The 27,158-nt window shown below is 40.1% G+C and overlaps 1 protein-coding gene across 2 annotated transcripts in view; it reads left to right on the top strand.

The window, feature by feature from the left end:
- The window catches only part of efna5b (ephrin-A5b), a 100,600-nt gene extending 74,461 nt beyond the window's left edge, over nt 1-26,139 (top strand). The window contains exons 2-5 of one of the 2 annotated variants that reach the window (XM_042422304.1): nt 3,992-4,284; nt 19,190-19,255; nt 19,644-19,724; nt 21,325-26,139. In XM_042422304.1, the coding sequence (XP_042278238.1) occupies nt 3,992-4,284; nt 19,190-19,255; nt 19,644-19,724; nt 21,325-21,452 (568 nt within the window). In that variant the 3' untranslated portion in view covers nt 21,453-26,139. The remainder of the gene's footprint in view (nt 1-3,991; nt 4,285-19,189; nt 19,256-19,643; nt 19,725-21,324) is intronic. The other variant, XM_042422305.1, reaches the window with a different exon arrangement.
- Nucleotides 26,140-27,158: the final 1,019 nt, after the last annotated feature.

Genomic DNA, 27,158 nt, shown 5'->3' on the forward strand with positions numbered 1-27,158 from the left:
GTGTTTTAACGTGTGTGTGCATGTCTGTGTGTGTGGCATTGAGTTATTCAGTGACAACTCCATCTGGACAATTTCTTATGTGATTTATGCAAGCTTTTAGCTTTCATCTCAAGAATATGATAAAAATACACATGTACTGTATAAGAGTGTGCCACCAGAATAATCAGACTTTTTCAGTAAGCATAAACACTTAATTGCTAAATTTGTATATTTAACAATTAGATTTGCATTTATTCCATTTACAAATGTGTCAGCAATTCTCACAATTAATTTGTCTCCTGCTTTAATTTTTATAACTTCCATTTCGCTTTAATTTAGATTTAATTTCTCTTTCATTTAAAAAGCCTCTAAGCTGTGTGCGACATCAAAATTCAATGAGTTCCAACTCATAGAGCAGCAACAAGAGCTCTGATTGGCCAGTTATGTGATTCACAGTGCTGCTGCCAGTTCAACAGCTGGTGATTTTATAACTGTAATGTTTAACAGTTAAAGAAAGAATATGGATATAAATGTATTCATTTACCAATTTCATATGTTTTTACATTATTTAAATATTAATTTAATTAATAAACATATAACAACTTTTAAAAATGTGTTTATTTATTGAATTATAATTAATTACTGGAAAAATCTATAACTATTCTGATGATGCACTGTAGACTCCATATCGCTGACACACGCACACAACAAACAGCCAATTCTGATGCAGCTTTAATTTACATTTTCTTTTGTGCCCACTGCATTAGTTAATCCTGCAGTATCTTTCCAATTACTCTCTTCTATTGACCCCTGTACCATCTCTCCTGCCTATATTTCACTCTTTGGGATTCCAACAGAACACAGCCTTGATTTACATTCTATTGGTGCAACCTCTTGGTGCTTGTGTGTCCTACAGCGACGCTGACGTATGTTTGAACAACACATGTCCGTTTTGTGGTAAAGAACGGTTTCGTCTCTCTGCTGAAAAGCAAGAGACAGTTTATAGGACAGCAGCAGCTGATTAAAGAAACCATTGCTATAAACAAAACACCGGCTGCATCTAAAACTCCCACATTAGTCCCTTGATAACCGGGTTTTTATAAGGACAATAAACATAGCTTTCTACAAAATACAAGAAGTTTTCCGGGACACATCTTGATGACAATCCCACGCTGAATAGACCTGGAGAAAATTTACAGCTTTGGCTGCACACACAGAGTCAAGTCACACACACATATAGGTTCAATGGAATCTCCTTTAATGATAAATGCATGGTTGAATAACTCCAGCAAAGACTTGGATTCTTTGGGAGCCTGGCAGCACTATCTGCAGTATTCAGTCTTGCTGCTTCTTTTTTGTATTCCCTCACCCTCTTTTGGAACCAGGTCCTTTCTCTCCCTCCCTGTCTGTTTCTCACCCTCGCTCTCTTTCTCACTCTGTGCCATTAGCAGCTTCTGGCTGTCTCACTGCTGTTCCTTTGCCAATGTGCCAGGGAGCTCACTGATCTGATAACACCAACCTAATGTATGTGCGTGGATGTGTGTGCACGTGGAGGTGTGTACTGGGCATGTGTTTGATGCATATATGTGTGCGAGCGAGTGTGTGTTGCATGTTACAAATACATGTCCTGTCCCTTTTTATGTGCTCACTCACCCAAACATCCTCTGCTTCATTTGCAGTCAGGGCCATGAGCCACTATTCTGACTGCTGAGGCAGGGAGAGAAGGGCAGCTGAAACACACACACACACACACACACACACACACACACACACACACACAAGTGTGACCATTAAGTCAGTGACATTTTAAAGCAGTGAGGGAGATGCATGGCTCTTCCTGGACATCCTCAGACATGTTTTAAATGAGATGTTACAGATGAGCTGCTCCATGCCTTGGTTGTAAACACCCTCACATTGGTATTTACCCTACACGGGTAAACATAGAAAAAAACATTTCATGCTAGCTCACACACACATATATACACATGAAGAGCAGAGCCAGGGGAGATATAGTATATGAACACAGAAATGAGAAATGGCTGTGGTTAGATTTGCCACTTGATTGTTACATTAATCATTCAATTATACCAACATGAATTAAGTGACAAGTGAAGGCGCCTAAACCAGACTGCTCAAATTGCTATGTGATCTTCAAAACAAGTGGTCTGGTTTGCATTGGGATTGGAACTCTGTGTAGTTTTGTCTAGACATACTGCAGACTGAATCAAATGCAGCCAAGCAGGATAAACATTTTCAACGCATATATAGCGACTTGATCTTACAAAATCCACTCTTTAGAGTCGGAACTCAAACATCATTGAAATAACGAGTAGAGCTGTAGTCTTGAATAGAGAAAGCAAATAAGTGGGTGGAAAGAGAGTGACAGGGAAAAAGAGGATAATAAAGACATAAAAGTGCTGACATTTATATGCTGTCGTGCAGGATATTATTTTCATCAGCATCTGAAGAAGTCTGAGACATTTAGCGCCAATCAGTGAAAATGTTTTTTTTCTGCTGGTATTTTTCAACCAACTGCAAGAATTCTTTTAGGACAAGTCTTAAGAAAATCTTTTTAAGACGTAATGGACATTCTGTAAATGAGAGCAACAGAAAAGATTGCACGGCGAGAGAAAGAGGTCACCGTGATACGAGTGCACTGCTTTAGTATGTTAATCCTGAAGCTCCAGAGTCCTCAGGATAAAATTATTTTAGCCTGTTATACGCTCTGCTCTTTGTGCGTTCTGGGGCTTGAGGAGGCCTTCTTATAGACAACAGAAGCGGTTTCAATTAAAAGTTTTGTCAAAACTCTTGTCAGGTTGTGCTCTTACAGTATTAAAGACTAGGTCTCAATTATAACCTCACACCATCTGTCTTCTGGGAGAAATGAGTCTATGGCACCAGCTGTGTGTGTGTGTGTCCGCGTGTACACTTGTGCAACTTTGTGTTTGGCATGGTCAAGAGTGAGTGCTAAATTTAAAGGCATCCCCAGCAGGTTTACAGGTGTTCAATGTTTTCTCTGTGAAGTCCCCTGTGACCCTAAGGTTACCGTCATACCATCCTAGACCAAACCAGAAACTCCGAACAAACACAGAGTTAGATATTGCTCTCTAATTTTGGAAGCTGTGAAAATTTCACAGGTGAGAGACCCTGTTTTGTAGGCAGCAGAGAAGAAATGGTGTGTGTGTGTGGATGTTAGCTTGTGACAGTGTGTGGCCTTTTGATGAATCTGCCTGTATGTATTAAAGCCCTCTGACCCTGTGTGGCCTGTTCTAGATCATTGCAGTTGTAAAGATGCCTCAGTGCACAGCCCTCAGAGACAGCCAGGCTCTGTATTTTTCCTATCATGACATTTACTGTCTGGAACCTCCTGTATCATTTCTACTTTGCACTCAGCTTGGGTTTGTCTGTCAGTATGTTTTTAGGGAGGAAAAAAACCCCTCAAGTTAAAGTGTTTTTCTTGTGAAGAGATCTGTTTTCTTGTAAGGATATTTTCTCGGAATTGGATACTTCAGTTTGCTATCATTCAGAAGGCTGATGTGCATATGTGCGAGTAAATATGTGTTGCAATTACAAATTTATAGATAAACCAACCCACCCAAATTCATTGAAGCCAGAAGATGAGCGCGCTGGTGCTTGTAAATTTCCACACAACATTGAAGGAGTGCTGAGAGATCAAACCTGTATTCCCCGCTGTATGTGCTGAATTCAAACGAACTTTTATCTAGAATAATTGATGGAATGTTCATACGTTTAGTCATAGCTGTATTTATATATTTGTAGAAATAAAATTAGAGCTTGAAGTGCTTGTAAAATATTGAAAAGCAGGCTGGAGGTCCATTGACGTTGAGGAGGGTAGAGGAAAGTGGTGATAAAAAGACAGAGATTAAATATTGTATTCTCACTTTGCTTTGAATGTGGACCAAAACCTTTGATTGATTGCCCAACTATACTTAATATGAATACTAAAAAGTTGACCTTTTCCTTTCTTTATTCTCTTCTGTTTTCAAACTAGATTCCACCGTGGGGACTACCACATCGACGTGTGCATAAATGACTACCTGGATGTGTACTGTCCCCACTACGAAGACACAGTGCCTGAGGAGCGGACGGAGCGCTACGTCCTCTACATGGTCAACTACGATGGCTACAGCACGTGCGACCACACTGCCAAGGGCTTCAAACGCTGGGAGTGCAACAGGCCGCACTCCCCAAACGGGCCACTCAAGTTTTCAGAGAAGTTCCAGCTCTTCACTCCATTCTCCTTGGGCTTTGAGTTCAGACCGGGCAGAGAATATTACTACATCTGTGAGTCTTCATCATGATTATATTATGTATAGAATGCATAAATATGGATGGCAAATTAAAGGAAAAGCCAAGAGAATGTGTTTCAGTAAGTATTTCGGCCACCATGAGATGCAGTTTCAGCACACTTTGGGATAGATTTAACAAGTCTCTGGAACTCTACTGGAGAAATGAACAGCATTCTTCCAGAAGACATTTTCTAATTTGATGTTTTGATGATGGTGGTGGAGAGCACAAGATTCACCTCAATTTCAAACCATTTAAGACACAATTTTCATCATGGGATAAAGGTGATCATAAGAATAATGTAATGATTTGCAGTGAACCTACCTTTTAAGGGGACAAACTATGCCAGAATAAGGTTTTCCACTTATTTTTTCAGGCATTTCCTTTAGTTTGTCACCTGTCTGTAGGTACGACGGAGTGAACGAAAAGTATAACATACTAATATCATGGAGCTGCACTACTGCTAAAATAATAGAGTACTACAATGTGTGATATGTTTCTAAAAGCTGCACAAAAACCCACAAGTGTGCACAGAAAAACAAATTTAAAAAATGAAGCCATATAAATTATAGCCTAACTTGTCATGGATTATAAACCTGGATGGCCCTTTCCTGACCCATGTTTTTATTCTATGTGTTCTGTATGAGCCATGTCAAAGACATATTTCCACCACTTTAAAATGGACAATTACATTTTCTGATGCTGAGTTTGATTTTAATACTACAGAGCCAGACACACACACACACACACACACACACACACACACACACACACACACACACACACACACACACACACACACACTGTTCCTCACCCTTATTTTCACAACTTTACTACAGAGCTTTGAGAGTGGCATTACAGTGATCTGAGTAGACGCTTTCATGTTCTGCTTGCAGCTGAGCTTTTCACACTGCTCTCCTCGCTCGTGGAAAACTCTTCCCTAAAATGGCAATGGAATTCATGGGGAGTTAAATTGAGACAGTTTGAAAGTTATAGCTTACTTCCCCTGCTGCACAATACTGTATCCTTCAAAAAAGGAGTACCCTCCTCTCCGCATTTTGTTATGCTCCTATTCATCTCGTGTTAGATGTTAAGTTGTCTGCTTCTTGGCATAGGAACTGAGTCTAACTGAGTTCATCTGAAGTTAAAGCCCCTGGGAAATTAGGTTTTATCAAAGCAAGGTGATAGAGTGGAATTGAGTTGAATTCGTCCTCCCACTACAGACTACACGCACATGGGAGATGGAGGAGTCACTGTCAGTAGGCGCAGTCACCGCCACTTGCTCAAAACACATTTGTCACAGGGATACGCTGATATTAGAAAATTGGAAGCACAGTTATGTTCTCATATGGGTGGCATTAGTATCATATCATGGTGTATGCATTATTGCTTCAGCTGTTGAAGGAAAAGGTTAAGGGTTTTGTGCATTTTTTGAGCGAATGTATGAGAAAAGATCTATAAATTCCTTCTGAGCGAGGGGGTGTCCGTTTTAACAGTTAACACTCTCCAGTTGAACACTTCTAGTTTTACTATATCTGTTTATCTGGAAAATTTAGCCTGTGGTGTTAATGCAGCTCTAGATAGCTGTCAAACCCCATTTCTTTGTGTTTTCTGCCACTTTAAAAGACACCGTTGATAGAGTCAGCTGAGCCGTGCTAAGAGGTCTATACACCCTGAAATCTGTTTTCTAAATTGGCACCTTTTTATGAAGCAGTTAACCTAACAGTGAGCCAAGACTTCTGTCTTTTATACTTTTCATGTGTTTCGTTCTCTTTCCCTGCTCCATTACACAGTAGAGTGCGGGCCTAAAAAAAACAAAACAGAAAAGTTAGCCGTTGTTGCCTTGGTGACTAAACGTTCTTCTTTCTCAAGCTTGTCCACAAAACAAATCGCCTGAAATCCAAAGGCCTTTCAACAACCAAGTGTTTGGCTATTTGGCTGTTTAAAAAATAACCAGATTTTCTTTTGTTTTTATAGCCAATTTGCATTGACAGTCATACTAAATGAGACTACACTCCCTCAAGTCTCTATTTCTAACATTTTCTTTTTTTTCCATTCCTGTTGAGAGATGCTTGTCCTAAGGGCTAGATTAAATTACACTGCAACCGACAGGGCTTCCATGGAACACATCCATTCTGGTGTAGCATGCCATATTGGTTTAGTGGCCCGCGGCTTCATTGGCTATTGAATGATTCTAGCATATAGCCTCTCTGGCTACTGTGGCGGATATTAAAGTCATCTACCATGAAGTCATCTGACATGTGATTTCCCACTGCCATTGTGTCCAGCCTGAATGTCCATACGAAGCAGGGGGAGATGGCTGCTGATGGATTGGACAGTCTCTTTAGTGGACAGAATGTAGAGCTTAAGGGGAGAGACTGAGAGAGGCTGAGAGGTAGTTACATTACTACACCTGCCAATTCATCTACAACATCGGTTTCTGTCTCTACTATCATTATCATCATCACCATCATCAGGAAGTCTTCCTCATGCCCTAGAAGTAGAAACATACAAGGCCTTTCAGGTTGCAGTGGCTTGCATCATTTTTTATTCTTCTTTAATCTTAAGAATTTGGTGATGAATACAACTTTCTAACTGAGAAATAAGCAAACAGGCTGGGAAGTTAAACCACAACAGGGAATTTTTCAGAAGAGTATAACCTAATTGCTGAAATTCTCTTGGGGATTGCATTTTGGCTTAACATACTATTATTATAAATATTCAGGAGTTAAGATGGTGAAAGAAATAAATTAAAAAACATTGGCTCAGGCTTGATTATCTCTAATCTTTTTAAAAGAGTAAAACTGAATGTCTAATCTTATTTGTACACTCATTGGTGTGAACTGCAACAATTTAGGGTCATCTGAGTTTAAGTAAACTTTTCAGGAAGATTTCTCAAGTTCTATTGTGCGTGTGTACTGTAAGCTTACATGCACAGTTACAGGCCAACTGTTGGTAAAACTTTCCTGCAATTTGTTTCAAAAGTGTTCATCCACTCTTAAAATCACTCCAATTCGATGATGAAAACATTCCTTTGTAATCTGTGCTCCTTTATCCCCTCCATTTGGTAAAGTGTCTGTCTGCTTAAAGGCCCCATGAAATGAAAAATACATTTTCCCAGTTTTAATCCTGTGTCCCTGTGTTAATTGTTCATTTATCTCATTATATGCCAAATATATGTCAAAAAATCAGTATCAGAGTATTTTTACATCAAACTCCCTGTCTTTTCTCCTCCTGTAAAACGGTTTCAAATGTTTAATGACTCATCCTACACTCAGGAGTGTTTACAAAAGTTCATCCAGTCAAATGTGACTTTTGGCAAGTAGCTAACCACACCGGTCATATAAAACTGCACTTTGCCGTTTGTGGGTCGTAGAGGCTAAGAGAGCAATATGGAGAGAAAAAGGAAGAGATGTGTGTTTGGATATCATTGGGCAAAAACTTTGTTTTCATTTCCAAAACAATGTGGCTGCTTAGGTCTAATTCATTCATCTCTCCCTTGTCCTCCTCCTGATCTAACAACAGGTGAGTGAGGTGTGTGTGGAGCCAACAGTCCTCTGTAGCTCCGTTTCTCTCTGTAGCTCTGTATTGAGCTGAACTCTAAGCCCTGCTCACTTTTTAGCAATCCAATCCAAAGCAAAAGATTTGATTTAAATACTTTTTGTAACTGTACACCGCTCAAATATTCTGTTTCACTGAGAAATACGTCACAATACAGAAGCTAAAGACTTCCGTTTCATGGAGCCTTTAAGCAATGATCTCTTCTTTCATCACGACTTATCCCACATACTGTATAAATGTGCAAAGCCACACCAGAAAGCATTTACATATATCATCTTTTTAAGTTCTTATGACTAATGAGTTAACAAAACAATGTATAACATCGCATCATCTGCCAACTAGGTGGCAAAAAAACCAATAAAGAACACGCTGAAATAATTTAAAACTAAAATATCAAGAATATTTTATTTAAAATTGGCACAATACACTAGCACTGCTGCTGCGAGAAGTTGAAGGAGGAGGACCACACACAGACTTGTTCGTTTCATCAACAACTTCTTTATTTAAACAGCACTGTGCTGAATCAAAGCCCAACATTTCGACTTACGCCTTCATCAGGGGCCAAACAGAAATACTGGGTTGAAAACCATTTCTCATACATTTCTAAACATCACGGCATTCTGCAAGATAATCACATAATTTGGTAATTAAGCCATCATCTGTGTCACCTGCATTGCATTGATGTTGCAAGAAGAAAAATAGCCCCTTTATGAAAGGATGCTTGTCAAGAATCTGTCCTACCAAAGTGTTTGCGTAAGATGCTGAATCTGTCACTGCTAATCTTGACTAATAATAATGATAAAATAAAGTGTATTGTACATGGAGGCAAATAACCTTTTTCAATGACAGCTACTGGGCAACCTCAGTCAGAGCTTACAGTATTCAGTCAGACCTAAGATAGTAAAACAGTGTCTGTTTCCTGGAACAATAAGTCTGACAGGATTCCGTGCATGTTATTACTGTAGCAAAGACAGTGTTGGGCAGATGAGTTATTGTGCAGTTTCAACAACCTTTAGTGTTGTCATTTCCTCTCAGTCTTGCTGCCATAAAGTACTCAAATTCCTCCTGCTGGAACATTTGCAGTGGTATAGTGCCAGAAGTTTGTCAGTGTCTTATAACACCATACTTGCTTAATGAAGTGAAGGCGTTTCTTAGCTCTTTTTAATAATAATCAATGTTATGTGTCCAGGTTGATTTCTGAGATGTGGATGCCTATTGAACTATGAAACAGTCTTGTTGATATTTAACTTTAAGACTGTTATTGTGACAACGGTTTGCCAGCTACCTTGTGATGATATCCAGTCTCATTACTGTTGCTAATGAGAATAACATACTCTGTTGTCAAATTTGAGGTTATCAATGTGCTGTGCAGCTGTGAGTAAACTTTGATTATGCTCTACCACTAGGCTCATGCTGCATATTTTTAGGGACACTATTCAGTATCAGTTGTCTCAATATTTTGTGGTTTATTTCTATGTTGAGGCAAAAGTCAACTTAGTTCTACATGTTGTGATTACTTGCAGTTAAATTACTGCAATTACTTGATCAAAAGTCCTACATGACCCTTCCTGCTCTTGTGTGCAACCTGAATGTACCCAGTTTTTCGATGAGGATCATAAAATGTTCATCTTACCATCTCTTACTGTGCACAGCAATGTTAAAGTACCCCTGGCCAAATATCTAAATAATGAATTTCAAACAGTAATTAGTGACTGATTAATTTCATAATTCTTTAAATATTTAGTGACTTATTAATTTTTACTGATGTGAGGTCTCTAATAAGTCAAATTTTCGAATTCACTGCCTATCCGTGTGGACATTACACTACAGACAGTGACTACAACTAGCTTCAACAAAGCGAAGACATTTCTACTGTATAAGGTATGATGATATCTGCAGTTCAGCACAAAGGAAGTGGTCAGACTTTGCCCTTGTAGCCCATTTGCCTACATTGTGTGAGTGCGTAGTGTAGCATAGCTAACAGAGAAAATCGCATGCATCATTACCTGCTGAAGCAGGCTATGCACACCTGCACTAGACAGAAATGTCAATGTGTCCTGAGGCAGAGGTCACTATCCATAAGCATGTGAGGTAGAGGTTAGTTTCAGTTACTGTGAATATGCTTATGTACTTGAGAGATAGCAGTACATCATCTAGGAAATTCATAAACTACAGTCTTCCTTTGGTTTTATAGCACTGCTGTAAAAAAATCTATATTTCATAGATATCACACTAGTATTCATTTAGAGTAACCAGTGTTTTACTACATACAGAATGGCAGAGATCTTATATATAAAACAGGGCTCATACAGAGTATCAGAATATTAATCTTTTCCTCGTTTCTAATTTCTTTCTGAAACCAAATGACCTGAGGGAATGGGGGATGAAAAATCAGCCCACAGTGACGTGATTGATTAGCTTTCTTGTTTGTAGATGAAAATTAAGATGTCAAATCATATTCCTGCGGAGAAAATGCCCGTTAATGGTGTTTTCGCCCTATGAGTTTGATGCGGGTCGAGAGTTGATTTGTTGCATCTCTGATAAAATTAGAGCAAGGAGACAGGGTTCTGCTGTCATCTGCTCCAACAACAGAAACAGCTTAATCAACGCCAGCAGGACAGAGGGAATTTACTCAAATGGCGGTCATAATTCTTCAATTTTGTTAGCATCAGCCTCTTCTCTCTGTCTGAGGCAGGTAATTGTAGACAAGAAGAAAGCTGGAATCAGTCATCCTTTTGCAGGCAACAACCAGCTGTGTTTTCTCTACAGGTCAACACAAGACAGACTGACAAGGGTGGCTGAGAGAGAAAGAATTAACAGAGGAATACAATGAAGATGTAAAATTTACAGATTCAGAGAGATGCGGAGGGTAATCTAATGGTGGCCACATATGCAAGCAATTCAGCAAAACGCAGTATTAGTAGCGAGCGAGTTGCAGCTCGGAAGTGTCTGCTTCTTTGACAACCAGAGGGGATAAGCGAGGACAGTGGGAGCTCTTCTCGGGTCAGAGTTCACAGTTCATTCATGGTTTAAGTGAAACCCATCTTGCAGAATGCTGATGCAAGCTTTTTTTTATAATATGGACAGAATCCACAATCTTGTATTTGAGTGATTTTAATCTGAAAAGGGCAGAAATCCAATATCGGTGGCAGCTCTCTGCAAGAGATGACTGAGCAGTGTTATGGTGTTTTTAGGCGTGTAAGATGTGTGGCAAATAGGAAACCACTTGGTGTGTTCATGCAGTAGCAGAGTGGTGGCAGAAATGGCGTTTTCTTGTCGTCTGACTTGTTCACCTACATAGACTGGTAATGCTGCTCACGGAAAACGCAATCAATAACAGCTTTTTGTCTCACTTGTGGTTGGAGTTATTTTATAGATATTTCTGGCTCTGACACTGCAGGAAAGGATGATATTACAGTTACACAGAGTCCTGAGGAGAGTCTGTGGCTGATATCAAATGAAGAACTTGCTAAAATTGCCAACAAAACCCGGAGGGTGGGCGATGATTCTACCCATGTTAGATTACAAAATGAAAAGCATTTGCTGAGACTTCAATCACTCTGCAGATGCCCGTAGGCCAGTATGCAAAATGCAACACAAGATTGATCATAAATACCAAGCTAACACGCAAGAAAACCTTTTGATATGCATAAGGCTTTTTTTTCCACGATATCATGAGGTCTTATTCAGCTTTAGTGGACTGCTACTCACACACAGAGCTCAGACGGATTCTCCAAGACGTGGACTTGCTGTCTTGTGATTGATCATAAATCCTGTGATGCACCAAGCTCCTTCAAGCAGCTCTCGAGAGGGGAAAGGAGTAGAGATAGTGGAGCAGGCAGCATCAGGAAAATGACATTAATGGACAAATGAAATAGAGGCAGGGGACGGAGTATAGAGTCTGTATTTTGGTGGAGCTATGGGAGGGTTAGTAATAATGACAAAGAGCTGGTGCTGTTCCATTTGTGATACAAGGAGGGGACCTGCATATGGACACCATCATAACTCAGCCCCTTTCATCCATTCACATGAAAAATCAACCCTGTCATCAGCATTCAGAAATGATCCGACAACATAGAGTAATGTGACAGAAAGCTACACACGTACATGCTCACACGGATACGCTCATGTACAATATGTATGAGCAGACTTACAGAGAAGCCACACAGATGCATGCTGTCTGGAATGCATTATGATAATCCTGATAGATGGATAGACATTCCACCACCTCCCTCGCCCCTGATTTCTACATCATTTCTTGTCTTCCCTTTTCATCTCATCTTTCTATTTGGATGACAGTACTCCCTAACTAACTCTCCCTGTCTCTCTTTTGCACCAGATAACCATCAGCTTTGTGTTTTCTCCCCTTCAGATTGCATGTTATATACACACACACACACACACATACACACATACACAGTACATGCACATGTAAGGGCCAGTCACGAGGGAAAGGGGAAAAAAGCTGAATAACACAGATTACATACACATCATGAGATTTCAATCTACTAGAACACATATGCAAGACAACACTCCATAAAACGATGGAATGAGGGAATAAGTATCGGAAAAATCATGTTCCATCACTCCTGTAGTGTTCTCAAGGCTCATGGTGGCCCTTCACCTTACTGAGACACTCTGTGTTGGTTTTTCCTTTCATTTGTCAACCATCTGTATATGCATATCAAACACACACTCATGCACACGTTTGAAAATGGTAACAAATCAATCAGTTCAGTCTACTGGCTCCTGAGAAGATCCAATTACAGAACCAAACACTGTTTTAGGTCTGGCCATGACAAGCTCATTTGAGTTTCAAGGGTCTCCTTTCAAAAATAAACTGAAAACAGTCAACCAGCGAGCTAGCCCATTGGCAAGACTTGGCTAATAATAGAGCATGAGCTAAGTCATGGCACACTTGTTGACAGCCCGAAGAAAGCGGGGTGAGGGAGAAAAGTATCTAATCAAGTTATTTGAGTTTGACCGCCAATAAAGTAGTCATCACTTTGTCTGGCACAGAACAGAAAGGCTGTGAAAAGCCAAGAGATCAGATGAAAGTAGGGCAGCCGAGAGCTGCGATTCAAAGGGCATGAGCTTTCTTTCTCTGCCTATTATGATTCATACATCTAGCAGCCGTCTTCAGGAGCTGATTATGATTCAGTATTACAAAGACAAGGACATGTTATCCTGGGCCATTAACACATACATTATTAACTCAGTCCATTAGTCATTATATTTAATTGGTTATTGTTGATTTATTTGTTCTTTTTCATTCTTCCTCTCTTGCAATATACACATTTGTGTGGACACACACCCGCGCACACACGTTTATTAGTGGGTGGATACCAAGGCCATAACAATATTATTATGATTCTTTGCGATACACTAAGTGCAGTAATGAAACATTATTATGTACTGTGATTTATTATTCTGTGGCTCCTTTTAAAAGCCAAACTCCCCCTTAAATGAATAAATCACCAAGTTCATTGTAATTTGAGTATGAAGATATGAATAACTTGAATGCATTTCAAGCGTTTTCAGACTTTCATTCACTCGCTTTTCATTTTCAAGAAGACAGAGTAATTTGTTGGAGCATCATTATGTGGTCTTTCACAAAATTATGACACTTGACGTACATTGACATAATAGCAAAGGGAAATATTTTTATCCTCCACACTATAACATTGATATACAATGGCGTGAGGAAACTAGTGCAGTGTATAATTAGGTATTATTGATTTTAATTCACTTTCTCCACTCAACTCATTGCTTCCTTTTTCTCTCACTCTTTTCCTCATTGCTTATGACCTCATCACCTCAGCGCAAGTGGCATGAGAGATGACTTTGGTTCTCTTTTTGTGGAGGTTGAAAGATGCAAGGAAAGAGCAAAAGGCCAGCTATCACCGGGGGGGAAGAGTTTATGGTCCCTCTGCTGCCTGAATCCAAGTCTTGCTCCTCCTGTTCCTTCATTCCCTCCTATTGTGTGTTCGCTGTAGTAGCATCTGGTTAATGGGCCTCTTCAGTGGATAGTCTCTTCCATCTTCTTACACGCAAACATTTTCTGCATGCTGACAAACATACACATGCACATGCACATAGTTTCTATTCTATGTGCTGCTCTGAAGTTTTAAGTTGTTTTATCCTTTTTATTTCTCCTCTTTTTGTTTGTATCTGTAAAGAAGTATGCTGCTTTGTAACCGGTTGAATGTGGGAAGGACATTTCATGAAAGACATTTGTGGGTAACTGTGCACACATAGAAAAAATCTTATTGCACATGGGTTCATACTGTATGTGTGTGCTATTGAAGGCATTAAAGAGATTATCTTGGACGGTGGAACAGTTGATATTACCTATTGGAAGGGTCATTTAAATATTTTCTCAGTCTCTCCCTGTCTGAAACTTGCTTGAGTCTTTTGAATTCAAGGTTTTCTTATGTGTATTTAGTTCAGCATTGTCCTCTTTTGACTGCGCCCACACCCTGAGATCGAAGGACAAGTGTTAATGAATCCCAGCAGTGATTTTTGTACACAGTATAGAAGAAATGTCTTCTGGCTGCAAGCTGTCTAATTGGCTAGATGGAAATGTGTGTAGAAGAAGGCACAAAGGGCCTGGAAAGTAAGTATTGTCTGTTTCTGTCCTCTCCTCTGGACAGTGGTTTATGTGAACTCTTGGGGCCAGATACATAAAACTCTTTGTAGATTCATGACTAGAACTGCGTGTATGCACAAAGCCAGAAATATGCATATGCATTCTTTTTGTCAGATTTATGAAGCCGTGCGTACGCATGGTTCTGTTTTATAAATCTCAGTCATTGGGAACTTGGCACATGTGCACGAGCCTCATTTCCTCTCCCACAATGAGCCATATATGGATGAAGACACACCCTGAACCAGCCGTTTTCATATCGGTACACCGCCTGCTCCTCCAGTCTTTACACCTGTCATTGAAACAAACAGGAAAGAGGAAGTGCAGTTTCACCGATTGTGTTGCACCGGCAAGGTTCTCCTACAGGCAGAACAGCTGTCATTATGCATGGCTGTGTGACTCTTTATACCATCCATATCATTAATTCATCACATGAACCTGTAAACTATCGTTGGCAGGGACATCTCAGAAAGTAATCAATGATTAGTTTGTAGCACTCAAATCTAAACTGACTTTACAAGGTGCAACACAACTAAGGATAAAATAAAAAGAATATTAAGAGCAAAATAAAATGTGGACTCCTATGTAAATTAAAAGAATGATACAATTAATCAATGTTAGGTTTATAAATGTGCCTTTGGTTTGCATTTCACAAATCTCTGTGTAAACACACACACACAAATCACACAATCAGTGCAGTTGGTTATCAACCTTAAACAACGTTTTACTAAAAGATTCCATCTCTCACCTTTTATTTCATCTCCGCCACATCACTTCACCCTCAGATCACTTTAGAAAAACATTTGTACACATGGTCTAAAGAATACGTGAGGTGCGCACATTCTCACTGCACATTCTGTGTTTATAAATATCAATAGCAATAAACAAATAAGCAGGGATCACTATTAAAGCAAGATGCAGACTAGAGACATGGTAACGTGATGCTATTCCATGTTCACATGTCACAGGATGGACTTTTTTAAAGCTGAAATCAAAAGAATGCTTTGCTGAAAAATGCTCTTTTAAAATGTTGATGGTTTGTTGGCGCAGCATGTTTAGACTGGTGGACATGTGGGACAAGAAGTCTCAGTGGATTGTTTACTGATACTGTTGTGCGGCACCACAGACAGGGGAATCTTAAACTGTTGTCAAAACGAGAAACATGAAACTTTCACTCTACAAATGATTTTAAGCCATCTGTGCCATATTGCTTACTAATCTGCAATATTGCATTAGGCCTTGCGGTTGTGTTGATACTGCCAAATGTCAGAACCTTGGCAAAGGTTCACTGACAATAAGAATACCCTGTATGACATTGGATGTAAAAACATAACAAACAAAGCCTTTTTTTAGCAGTTTGATTAACTCACCCTGGAGTATTTTGCTATAGCTGAGCCAATATGCCTCCTAAATTATGGAAAAGAAATCAATATCCTACCATGATATTATCTATGGTATTTAGCCAATGTAAACTTTGCTATGAGTTTCCTATCAGCCCAGACACATGGTTTTTTGTCCTCATGTCTGGAATGTGCTGTTGAAGCTTCAATTGAAAGGCAAAGGAAATGTGTTTTACAGATAACATTACAGTTGCAATAAAGCTTGGCTCGGGCTGTGATTGAAACAATACTGCGCCTAAGCCGCACTGAGCCCACCTGTTTGTTCTTCCGTAATTGGATTCTGCTTCATTCCATTTGCCTTAATGCTGATGCATAATGCAGCGTACTGAGGGGACCAGCCATTACCAGCTAGGGGACAAGGCTCAGAGGAGTAACCCGACCTCGCTACCACCACCCCTCACCCCACTCCCGCCCATCTCGGGGACATCTTTTCAGGGCCTCTGTCCTTCAAAGCAGCCACTTGCTCAGGCTGGATGGATTGATGGTTGAGGCTGTGGTCTTGATGGGAACCAGAATAGCAGGTGTTGATGTTACGGCCTACAAGAACAATAAGCTGGCCCTCTGCAGCATGGTAATCCAAAATAAACAGGCGCTGGCGTGGACGGTTTGGGCCTGGGTGGAGCGATCCTCATCAAACACCAAGTATTTGGAGCTGCTACCAAGAAAGGAATGTTGAGCCAAAGCTTAATCTTTCCTTTGTAGTCAAGAATGTACAGCAACACACCTCAACCATGTGCAGTATGTTTGACATCAACACAGTGGCTACATCCAGGTTCACTTAAACTTTTCTTTTCTCACATTGGCAGAGCAATGTAAAAGTGAGGCTGGTCAATGTCATATATTGTATTCATAAAAAGCACAGATTTGAGCGTTTTTAGCTTTGTACTTGCTGCAAACTGCTCAGTGAAAATAATGAATTCCACAGAAACAATGTACTACATAACTGGTGAGAGCTAGTTTGATCACTACATAATTGTCATATCTGTTGACTGTTGCACCTTATGCCCATGATTTTCTCCTGTGTAGGAGTTGGATAGCGTGTTATGGCCAAATCTATAAACATCACATAAGCTTTGCTAACTGTCATCATGACAGAGACTCCCACATGCTCTTTGCCATTTTCATCAGGGCCATACTTCTCTCATGATCAGCTGCCTTTGCTAAGTGGCTGGTGTCGATGGCTGTGACTCAGCTCTGCCCACAACAATGATGAAGATAAGACATCTGGAGACGGTGTGCGTGTGTGCGTGCGTGTGTGTGTGTGTGTGTGTGTGTGTGTGTGTGTGTGTGTGTGTGCTTGGCTGTGTATGCGCGCACTAGGAAAATGGGAGCATAAAGTAGTGGTGGAAAAGAGAAGTGGAGCAATAAGAAGAGTGACATAAATTGTGTGGGTACTGGTGTGTGTATGTGACTGAGTGGGTGAGCGACGGTGGCCAAGGTTCATTAGTGTGTCATCGGCTGCCTCCACACCGAAATAATAAGGCTCTCTCTCTCTCTCTTTCTCTCTCTCCACTCTCAACTTCCTTGCATCTGCTGAATATGAACTGAACTGTGAAAAAGAGCATCTGATCTCAAGTCACCTCTCTTGCACACTGACACATGACTAAGAAACAGATAACAGCTGATGAAGCAACAACATTAAAAATGGTTACAGCGAGGTCAAGAAGCAAGAGGGGTCCAGAGAGCGAAAGAGAGCGAGAGAGAGCTTGATGAGCTCTCAAGAGGGCATTGCAAGACAGTAATGAAAGAGTATACATTTGATAAGAAATTGGCATCTGGATTTCAGTGTAAATCAGGAGAGGAGAGCATGAAAAATGTAAGAAAGGAATAGATTCCATCTTTTCCTAGCCTTTCCCATAGTTATAAGTCAACAATTATCTTAAACATGCCCTGGCTACAGAGACAGCTCACTGCTATTTTAACTGCCTCAACATGAAATAGATGCTGGGACATTGATAGCAGCGATGTGTCCTGAGACATTTTTGAGTATAAAACATTCTGCAGACAGAAAAGATCAGAAAATTGTAAAAGCTGTGATTTAGCTGTGAGGACGTAGGCCAACAATACTAGACACAGCACGCATTCAGTGGTGTATGTGCTGTACACACGATAAAGCAAGTCAGTTGAGCTCTGATGAATGGATGCAGCCACGCTGACAGACGGGAAGGGAGGGTGACACAGCTGGGAGAGAGGGAGGGGAAGGGAGAGGTTAGGTAGAGGTTCAGTAGAGAGGAGTTGACAGATCCCAAATGATAGCCTTTGGAAATGCTGTGGAATGATCCACAGAGGACATAAAATGTTGCCCGGAAGACAGCTTTAGCGGACGATATGGTCTCCATGCAGCCGAGGGGGCGAAAATAGAAATGAAAACTAGTTTACAGTAAATAGCATTAATATGTCATCATAGTGAGAAAAACCTACACTATTCCCAGTTTGATATGAGGTCTTGACACAAGACAACAATGTATTTTTTTAAAATGCTGTACCGTCTCTAGCCATGATGGATGCACACAGTACGTGCCCACCGTGCTCCAACTGACATGTGTTTGACCCCTATCCTCGTCTACAGGAGACAACACCTGGTGCCTCACCACAACACCATTAGTGGTCAACCACACACAGACACACACACACACGTGCACACTCACACACGCTCTCCACGCAAGATATTTTTAGAGTTTGTGATACAACCACTATGGTAGCTAAAGCTCAGAGATTCACACCCCATGGGTTTGACAGGAAGGGATCCATTTCCTGACAGCAACCACAGACCATACACACATGCGGCACATACATCCTCCTTGTGTGAACTTTGTGTCCTTTCAAGAGTGTTGAGGTTTTTATAGAGAAAAAAAAAATACAAAAACGATTAGTGCAGCATTACTGTATCCTCCAGTTTTGAGTGTTTTGCATCAAGTCAGAATGATATTCGTTGATCCTGCTGCCAATTAAGCTGCTGCCAGTTATAGAATCTAATATTGTACAATTGAACTTAAGGCAAAGCACTTCACTTTCCCAAGAGAGAGATTTCCCTAGCACATCTGTAAATACTTTCTGGATATAAATCCACAAGAACCATGACTAACTCTACAAAATCCACTTAAGAGACAACATTAACTAGCTTTTTTCCTAAATAAGCTATGTACAGAAAAGGAAATATAATCATTATCAAAAATATATTAATGAAAACCTTGATATGAAGGAAAGAGAAATTAAGTTATTGTCTAGAGCACATATGATCGTACATGTATTATATTAACACCCTCTTTACCGGTGTCTATTGCCTGTTTTTCAGCCTCCACCATCGCTGAGAACGGGAGGAAAACATGCCTGAAGCTCAAAGTTTTCGTCCGACCATCAAGTAAGTGTTTGCATGAAACAAGCAGCTTTGTAATAGAGCTTGTTGAAGTACACATTTGGATTGAAAAGTCAAAACAATTTATGTCTACTTCTCTGGTTACCTCACTACCTCCTCAATTACCTTTTGCCCACTGTCCAACATACCACTTTCATTTATCACAAAACTGCTTTACTTGCTAAGAAAATGTTTTTATTAAAAACATGAAAAAGGATGATAGATGATCACATCAAATGAAATCCAAGTCACTTCATACCTCATCTGAATGTTGCCATGAGCTTTGTTGCTTGAGATGTTTAATTTCAGGGCTGAGATGGGGGGCTTCAAATGTCACTAACCTATTTGGCATATACCTCTAATGATCTTTCATTCTCCCTATTTTCTGTTATAGACAGCTGTGTGAAAACTATAGGCGTACATGACCGCGTTTTTGATGTAAACGACAAAGTAGACAATACATTAGAACCACGAGGTTAGTATGGCTTCCTGCTTTTTTGATTCTCTTCAGTATGATCTCCATACATCTGTAGACATGTGTGCCTTGTTCTGTGCTTTTTTATGTTGTTGGTCTGTATGTCCCCCTGCTTGATGCTTCTCTTAAATGTGATTCTTCAGATTACCAAAAGTTGTGTCATGCTACTGTTGCTGCTTGCATATTATGAATTGCTGTTTGTGTAATTTTACTAAGTAACTGCATGTTCACATACATGCATTATATCCAGGACATGTTTCTACAGTATATGTGATGGTTTCTTATAGATGTGCATGTTTTACATTGTCACACTGTTATCAAACATTTCCATTAATTCAACAGAAAAAGTCACTTCCACCAGCATGTTGTGCTCCATATCATTACAGCCTTTTTATTTTAAAAACAAAAACAATTCTGCCCTAATTCATCTAAATCAGTCACTTGAGTGTTTCAATTATTGTGGCCAGTGCACACTTACACACTGTATACACAAACACTAATGGTTTAACAATACATTTGGCACATTTTATTTTTCTGTTTCACTCCTCACTGAGTTCCTGTAGGGCAACATTGATTATTTTCTGTGTTCACAATGCACAGCATTTTTATGTCTTCATACATAAGTCTAACCCAATCACTGAACTGAAACACTCCACATCCCCCACATGCTGCAGTCTCATTCACCACCAGCTCACCCCACGGTCTGAAACAACACAAAGACAACCCCACTGGGAATATATATGTAACAAACTGTCAAATATAGGACATTACTCATTTAAAAGCGATTAAAACTGATTTTTATGAATATTATTAGTTTTAAAAATCTATTACATTCTGACAACAGAGGAGCATATCATAAACCGCCATTTAAATTTGACACAAGCCCACATAATCAAGGCCAGAAACATGAAGGCTAGATCCTTGGACATTTTTGATGCCCACCTTGCTCTCCTCTTGCCTGATTTTTTTAATCTGCCCACCATGTTATCCTGCCTGTATCTACAATGGCTGCCTCTCACCTTGCATGCTTCTTTTGGCTCATTCCTCTATTAAGCTCTCCAAAGAAGGGATATTAAAACATTAATTCATCATTTACCGTTGCCCTGTCCACCCCCCTCCCACACACCCCCCCACACCCACACCCCCACACACACACACACACACACACACACACACACATTGGTATAGTTATGTAACTGTCCGGCCCTCTCTTCTGTCTATCTGTCCTTTGCATGGTGCAGCTACTTTCCCATGGTGTAGCATGCATGTTGCTGCTCACAGATAGCGATCACCTGGGAGATAATTTCAAAATGTTTCTGACAATGAGAGAAGAAGCATTATATAGCAACTGAAGTTCATATGGCAACTCAGACTCCACCATTACGGCTTTAAATGTTATTGTTATGTCGAACAAAACTTTATGACCATGTGCCCAAACATCTCCGTAATTCACTGACGTCTCAAATACAATAACAATAATACAATACAATACGAATTTAAACATACGAAAATAAATTAATTGCATAATGTTTTCTGTGATGCACTGTTTGCATTTTGTATCAAAAATAGCAATTCACCTTGTTTCTTTTTTTCTCTCTAGACGATACCAGCCATGAACCGGCTGAGCCTTCCCGAAGTGACGAGACAAATGCTGCGCCACACCTGCAGAAAACAAGTCAACTTCTGGCTTTATTGCTGGTCTGCCTAGCAGCACTCTTCACTTTATAGCGCCTCCCTCTGTCCAGGAGGGCAATTACACCTAGCGTGGCCTGAATCTGCCCGAGGCTGCAGGGAAGGGGCGGGATTTGGGTGAAGCGTGTTTGCTTGATTGGGCATCAGAGCAGGCTTCTCAAGGAACCCTCTATTTTTTTCAGAAAAAATATTTAAGTGGTCTTTCTCCGTCTGTGAGTGAAAAAAGTTGATGTTGGAAGTGGGAGAGACAATTCCCCCTCTTAAACCTTCAACTAAGATGCCAAATCCCGTTTTTTGACACTTAGTGATTCTTATTTTCCCGTGACTTTTGACACCCCTTTACATCATATTTATGTCATTGCAGCACTGACGTTTATCCACACATCCGTACACATGCAGCACATACACACATGCTTACATATACATAAATACATACAATTTCATCACACTAACAGTCAATAGCAGTAGGGTTTTTACAAAGTTGTATTCAGTAGCAGCGTTACACAGTAGGAAAGTAAAGATACTAGGTCTTAGAAATGACTGTACATATACAAATAAGTAGTTGTCCCGAGACCTCTCAAGAAGCCTTTCATGAAGTATTTTCTGCTGGGTCATGAGAGGCAGATTTCCGCCTCAATTATCTGGGCAGTGCATTTCAGAGCAGAGTGAAAGATGAAGATGTAGGAAAAGAAGAAGAATAGTTTGAGCAGAGGTCAGACTGGAAACCATAGCACTGAGAAATACATGGCATGCACCTTAGCTCGTTGATCTCTAGAGTGTCCTTGCCCAATTTTCTTTCGAATATATAGGAGGATAAGCTACTAGAGGTTGAGTGTAAAACCTTTGGAAGCATGAGGCAAATTCTTCTTGTCCTCCTTTGTGAAGAGCATGTCGGTCTGCTCAATAAAATAAATTTCAAAGCATTTGGTTCACTCTGACTAACAAAACGGCTAAATTAAAACTTTCTCACCAGACACTTTGCGGACTGCTATTAAGATCGAGGATCGATATCTTGAAAGTTGATCACACAATTTCACGGTAACAGTCACAGTCATTTTATGCAATGTTTACTGAGCTGGGAAGCAATTGTTCTCTCTGTTCCATTTGAGTATTAGTCAATATTAACACTCCTATAAACATTTGCATCTACGTTTTTTTTTTTTTTATTTGTTCTCTCACTATTGATCATTAAAGTGATTGTATAAAAAATGATTCACAGCTAAATTGAACACTTTATTCTTTTCTGAACCATTAAGTTATTTTACTTTGCCAGCGACATTATCTTTCACATTGCAGACACTGGATACTTGTATTTTTGTACTGTCTGAGATCCAGAAATGGAGGTCATGGGGGAGTTTTTTTTTGAAAAGACAACTTAAAATCAAACCATACTTTGTCACTTAAACATAATAGCAGTGTTGACTCATCAAATATTAGCTTATTGCAACAAACAGGACAGCATTTACTGATACACTGCTGCATAGCTCCAATTAGTTGAAAACTCATTGTGTAAACAGAGCAGATCTATAGAACTATAAGATTTAATTCAAGGCAATGCACAACTCTGTTAAGTATAGATTGGTAAATGGACTGCATTTATATAACGCTTTTCTAGTCTACCAATCACTCAAAGCGCTACAACACATGCCAACATTCACACACACATTTATACACTGATGGCAGAGGCTGCCATGCAAGGTGCCAACCTGCTCATCGGGAGCGATATAGCGCTTTACAGTATTTCTAATGCTCACCCATTCACACACACACACACACACACACATCGGGAGCAAATTGGGGTTCAGTATCTTGCCCACCGACACTTCGGCATGCGGGCTGGAGGGGATTGAACCACCTGCTCTCCCTCCTGAGCCACAGCCACATTTAGTCTGGCCAGGTTTATGTTAGCACTTACATTCAAAGGAATTTACTGTGTTCTAATGATATTCAGCTTCTTTCAGCTCCCACAGATGCACATGGTGAGTTAGCATAATGAAAGCTATTATGCCTTTTTTACAAACGGAGGGACTTGTTTCTTTGCTTTCAATGAAGTATGGACAGATAGAGAAATTAACTCTGCTGAAACTGACTTCCTGTCAGAGCTGGGTTTTTGTGTGAGAAATAGGGAACCAATTGGTTTGGAAAGACGGACAGAAAGAGAGAAATAAAGCAAGAAAAAAGAGCGCAGGAGCAATTGCATGTCCACCTTCAGCTCCTAGTGTTACTGGTTTAAGTGACTCTTTAATGAGGTTCAAAATGACAGGCATGTGGACCCCATGTTGTGGCAAGGGGAGTTATTTCTGGTATTAAAAATAGATGGTGGAAGGCTCGGGGGGTCTCGGGAGGGGGGTGTAGATTTCCACCGTGGGGGGTTTTAAAGCACCAATGACCTTGCAGTTTGAGAGAATTGGTGAGTGAAGGAGACAGAAAGAACTAAAGGGAGAGACACACACACAGGGAGAGATAGAAAGACATGGGAGGTAGCCGAAGGTAGTGTGACTAGAGTGCCTAACAAAATAAAACAAGACAAAACAACAAGAAATCCATGCAACACCATTGGCAAAAAAACACCTGATTGAATGACAAACATTTGTCCAGTACCATTCAGTCTCAAAAGGCATGCACTGTTTTGTTTTTGCTTTGTTTTTATTTTTGTCGCTGCCTTTTTTTCCTGTTTTTCCCTAGAAAGATTGCCTTTGCCTTTTGCCATTTGTTTTTTGCGCTACAGTAACAACGCTATTGCAGTGGAATAGCAGCTCAGCTATGGGGGGGTAATAGAAGATGAGGCCATTTAATGAGGTACTAATTTTCAGGAGAACACCACAGGGAATGAGCACCGCCTAAGATTCAAAATGGACGCTTGTCAGCAGATTAACACTAGACTTTTTATCAGAAACCAGCTTCAATTGTACTCTCTTATAATTACCAATACTACTATTTGTCATTATTGCTATTATTACCATGGTTTATTCTGTACACACCTTAACCTGGGAAATGAGGATCAACTTATTAACTGGATACTGTGTATCCTGAGGTAGTCAACCATAAAACATGTAGTGTTAGGTTAGTATCTGTTTTGTACCTTTCTGGAGGACAAAAGAAAAAAATGAGATACATCATTGTTAAAACTGTATAATTATTATTATTGTTATGATGATGATGATTATGACTATTATTATTATTAGGAAAACTTCTTGATGTAAATAGTGTTTGATATTAAAGTATTAATTTGGTTCTTATGTCTTTTCTAAAAAAAAAAAATGAATACGGTATTATCTCTGGGTTTTGCGGAGTGTGTACTGTCCTCAAACAATGCATTGTGTGCTTTGATCCTCAATGCCTAATGAAACTTTGAGCTATTATGAAGGGGAACCCTGTGGGAGCTGTACACATACCAGTGTGCAGAAGGCGGGACATTAGCCAACGAGTGGCTCACCTGTTACATGTTTCAAACCAGTCACCAACCTTCACCATCTCTTCACATAAGGATCCTGCCTCGGAAAGAAACACTCGGGACTCAATGGACGGCTTATTTGTACTTTTTTGCCTTCAGTGTTTGAAAGCATGTTGGTCAGCTCAAAGATCTGACTGTTGGCTTTTTAATGGAAGGATCTTGCCAGTTTCATTATGTGGCATGCGCATGAACTTGATGACATGTTAAAAAAAAAAAAAAAAACAGTTTTAAAAAGAAAGTTTTCTTTTGCTCTTATTTTCTTTTCCTTTAAGACGTGTTAGATTTTCTGATCACTTTCATGTTGTGTGTTTTTGCATCCCCATTTGAGTGATGTCATTAAAGTATGTAGTGACCGATGACAAATGTACATAACACAAAACCATTGTTGTGAAGTTAAAGTGGGGGTCGATCATTTTGTAGTTCACAAACAACTTTTAGTTTTCTTTCCTAAGAGTGACTCTTTCTGTACCCATTCTACTGAATTCATCCCATGTAGTTGCAGTCTGTCTCTTCTGACTATTCATCCTCTTTCTGCTCTCCCAAGAGGAGGCATTTGGAAGTGTATACATCAATGTGTGGACATTTTTCAGTTTGAAAAAAATGTGTGAGACCTTAGAGTTTGTGTGTGTGTGTGTGTCTCATTTGCTGTTGCCGCAGTGAATGGGAAGCGGCAACCCTCTTTGGCAACGAAGAGTGTTTCCCATGCCTTAGCCCTCCAGCCTCTGCCCTGGCAGCTCCGTCTGTGTACAAGACGCTTTCTGCCATTGTGCTTTTACACAGAACGGCTGCTGGCGTCGAAGAGACTACAACAGGGCCCTTCACTTTCTCTCCCTTTTTAACAACCCTGAATCACTTGTCCCCATGGTAGACGTTGGTCCTGAGCACAGTTCAAGGATTAGTGTACCCCCTCCACCAAATCCTAAACTGGATTGTTAGTGGGGTAAAGCCTATCATCGATCCAGGTTCTGTGCTGCAGGGCAAAGCCTCTCTTCGTCGGCTCCTCTCTTGCTGATGAGCCACTTGTTCATTTTGTGCACCTGTCCTGTCCCATTCTTGTGCTTGTATAACCTCCACCACACCACCTGCTGTCCTTCTTCCCTCATCTTTGAACCCCGTTCCCACTTTGCCATCAGTGGGGGAATATTTCCAACCTGCTCTTTTACAGTATATAAACAACAAAAAAATTTGACAAAAAATGATCTGTATTTGTATATACACGTGTCTGAGCAACTATGAGTAATACAATAAAACGGAAATACATTGCTTTGATGATTGTGCTACTGTTTTTCTCTTCTTTTACCCATTTACAAAGGCATGAAAGTACAACTGAGATGTACTGCAGTAATGGTGTTAATCTTAATCAGGAGCAATTTGTTACCACGTTAAATGAAATGCTAACCAGTAAACGTTTCTACTGTAATTAATACAGAAAATCATGTGCCATCACCATGTGCCAAATTGGATTCCATCACCATGCACACACACATACGTACTCTGCCTTCTTTATGTATCTCACTATCCGTGCCTCTGCCTAGCTGTCTACGCTGTGGAATATCACTCGCTAAAGACAGACTGAGAGGAACACCATCCATCAGGATCAGAATAAGACCTTAAACCTCCTTTCACTTCAGTCGAGCACTAATGAGGACACCTAATAACTTTCTGCTGGACCCCATCAGTGCCTTTTAGCTTCACCCTCCATTATCTCTGGTAATTAGACTGAGAGCCAGCAAGCCCTGAGGACCAAAGGGGGGAAAAGGCCCCCTGATAAGCCAATTGAACCTCAGCAATGTCTTGATGATTAGTGAAATTTGACTTAACACAATATAAACACCACTCTTTGCAATCGAGGTACATAGAAATACTTACAATAAAATGGCTTGGATTCTCAGAGGATACAAGTTATGCTGCTATTACAGTATTTAAGACCTTTCCAGCACCACAGTAGGTTACAGTAAAGATTAAGCAGATGCAAAAGACATGAAATCTCATCCAGGAAGCAATCCTCTCCAATGTCATCCTTTTCCAAAGCTGGTACTTTTTTAAGCATCAGAAGAAATGCTTTATGCATGAACACACTTGACATGATGAGCCAATTAACGTCAAGTTGTTCTTCGTGGTGTTATTACCAAAGGAAGGCTCTGGAGATGCAGGTGTGTGTGGCTACACTCTCAGAAATGAAATGTTACATTTACTTAATTTCAACTGGTCCCACATAACTGAGTTGAACAAATGAGAAAAAGAATAGAGAATGGATCATTACTAAATACCGCCAAGCAAATCTCACC

The sequence above is a fragment of the Thunnus maccoyii genome, chromosome 9 (genome assembly GCF_910596095.1).
Source record: "Thunnus maccoyii chromosome 9, fThuMac1.1, whole genome shotgun sequence".
Classification (NCBI taxonomy): Eukaryota; Metazoa; Chordata; class Actinopteri; order Scombriformes; family Scombridae; genus Thunnus; species Thunnus maccoyii.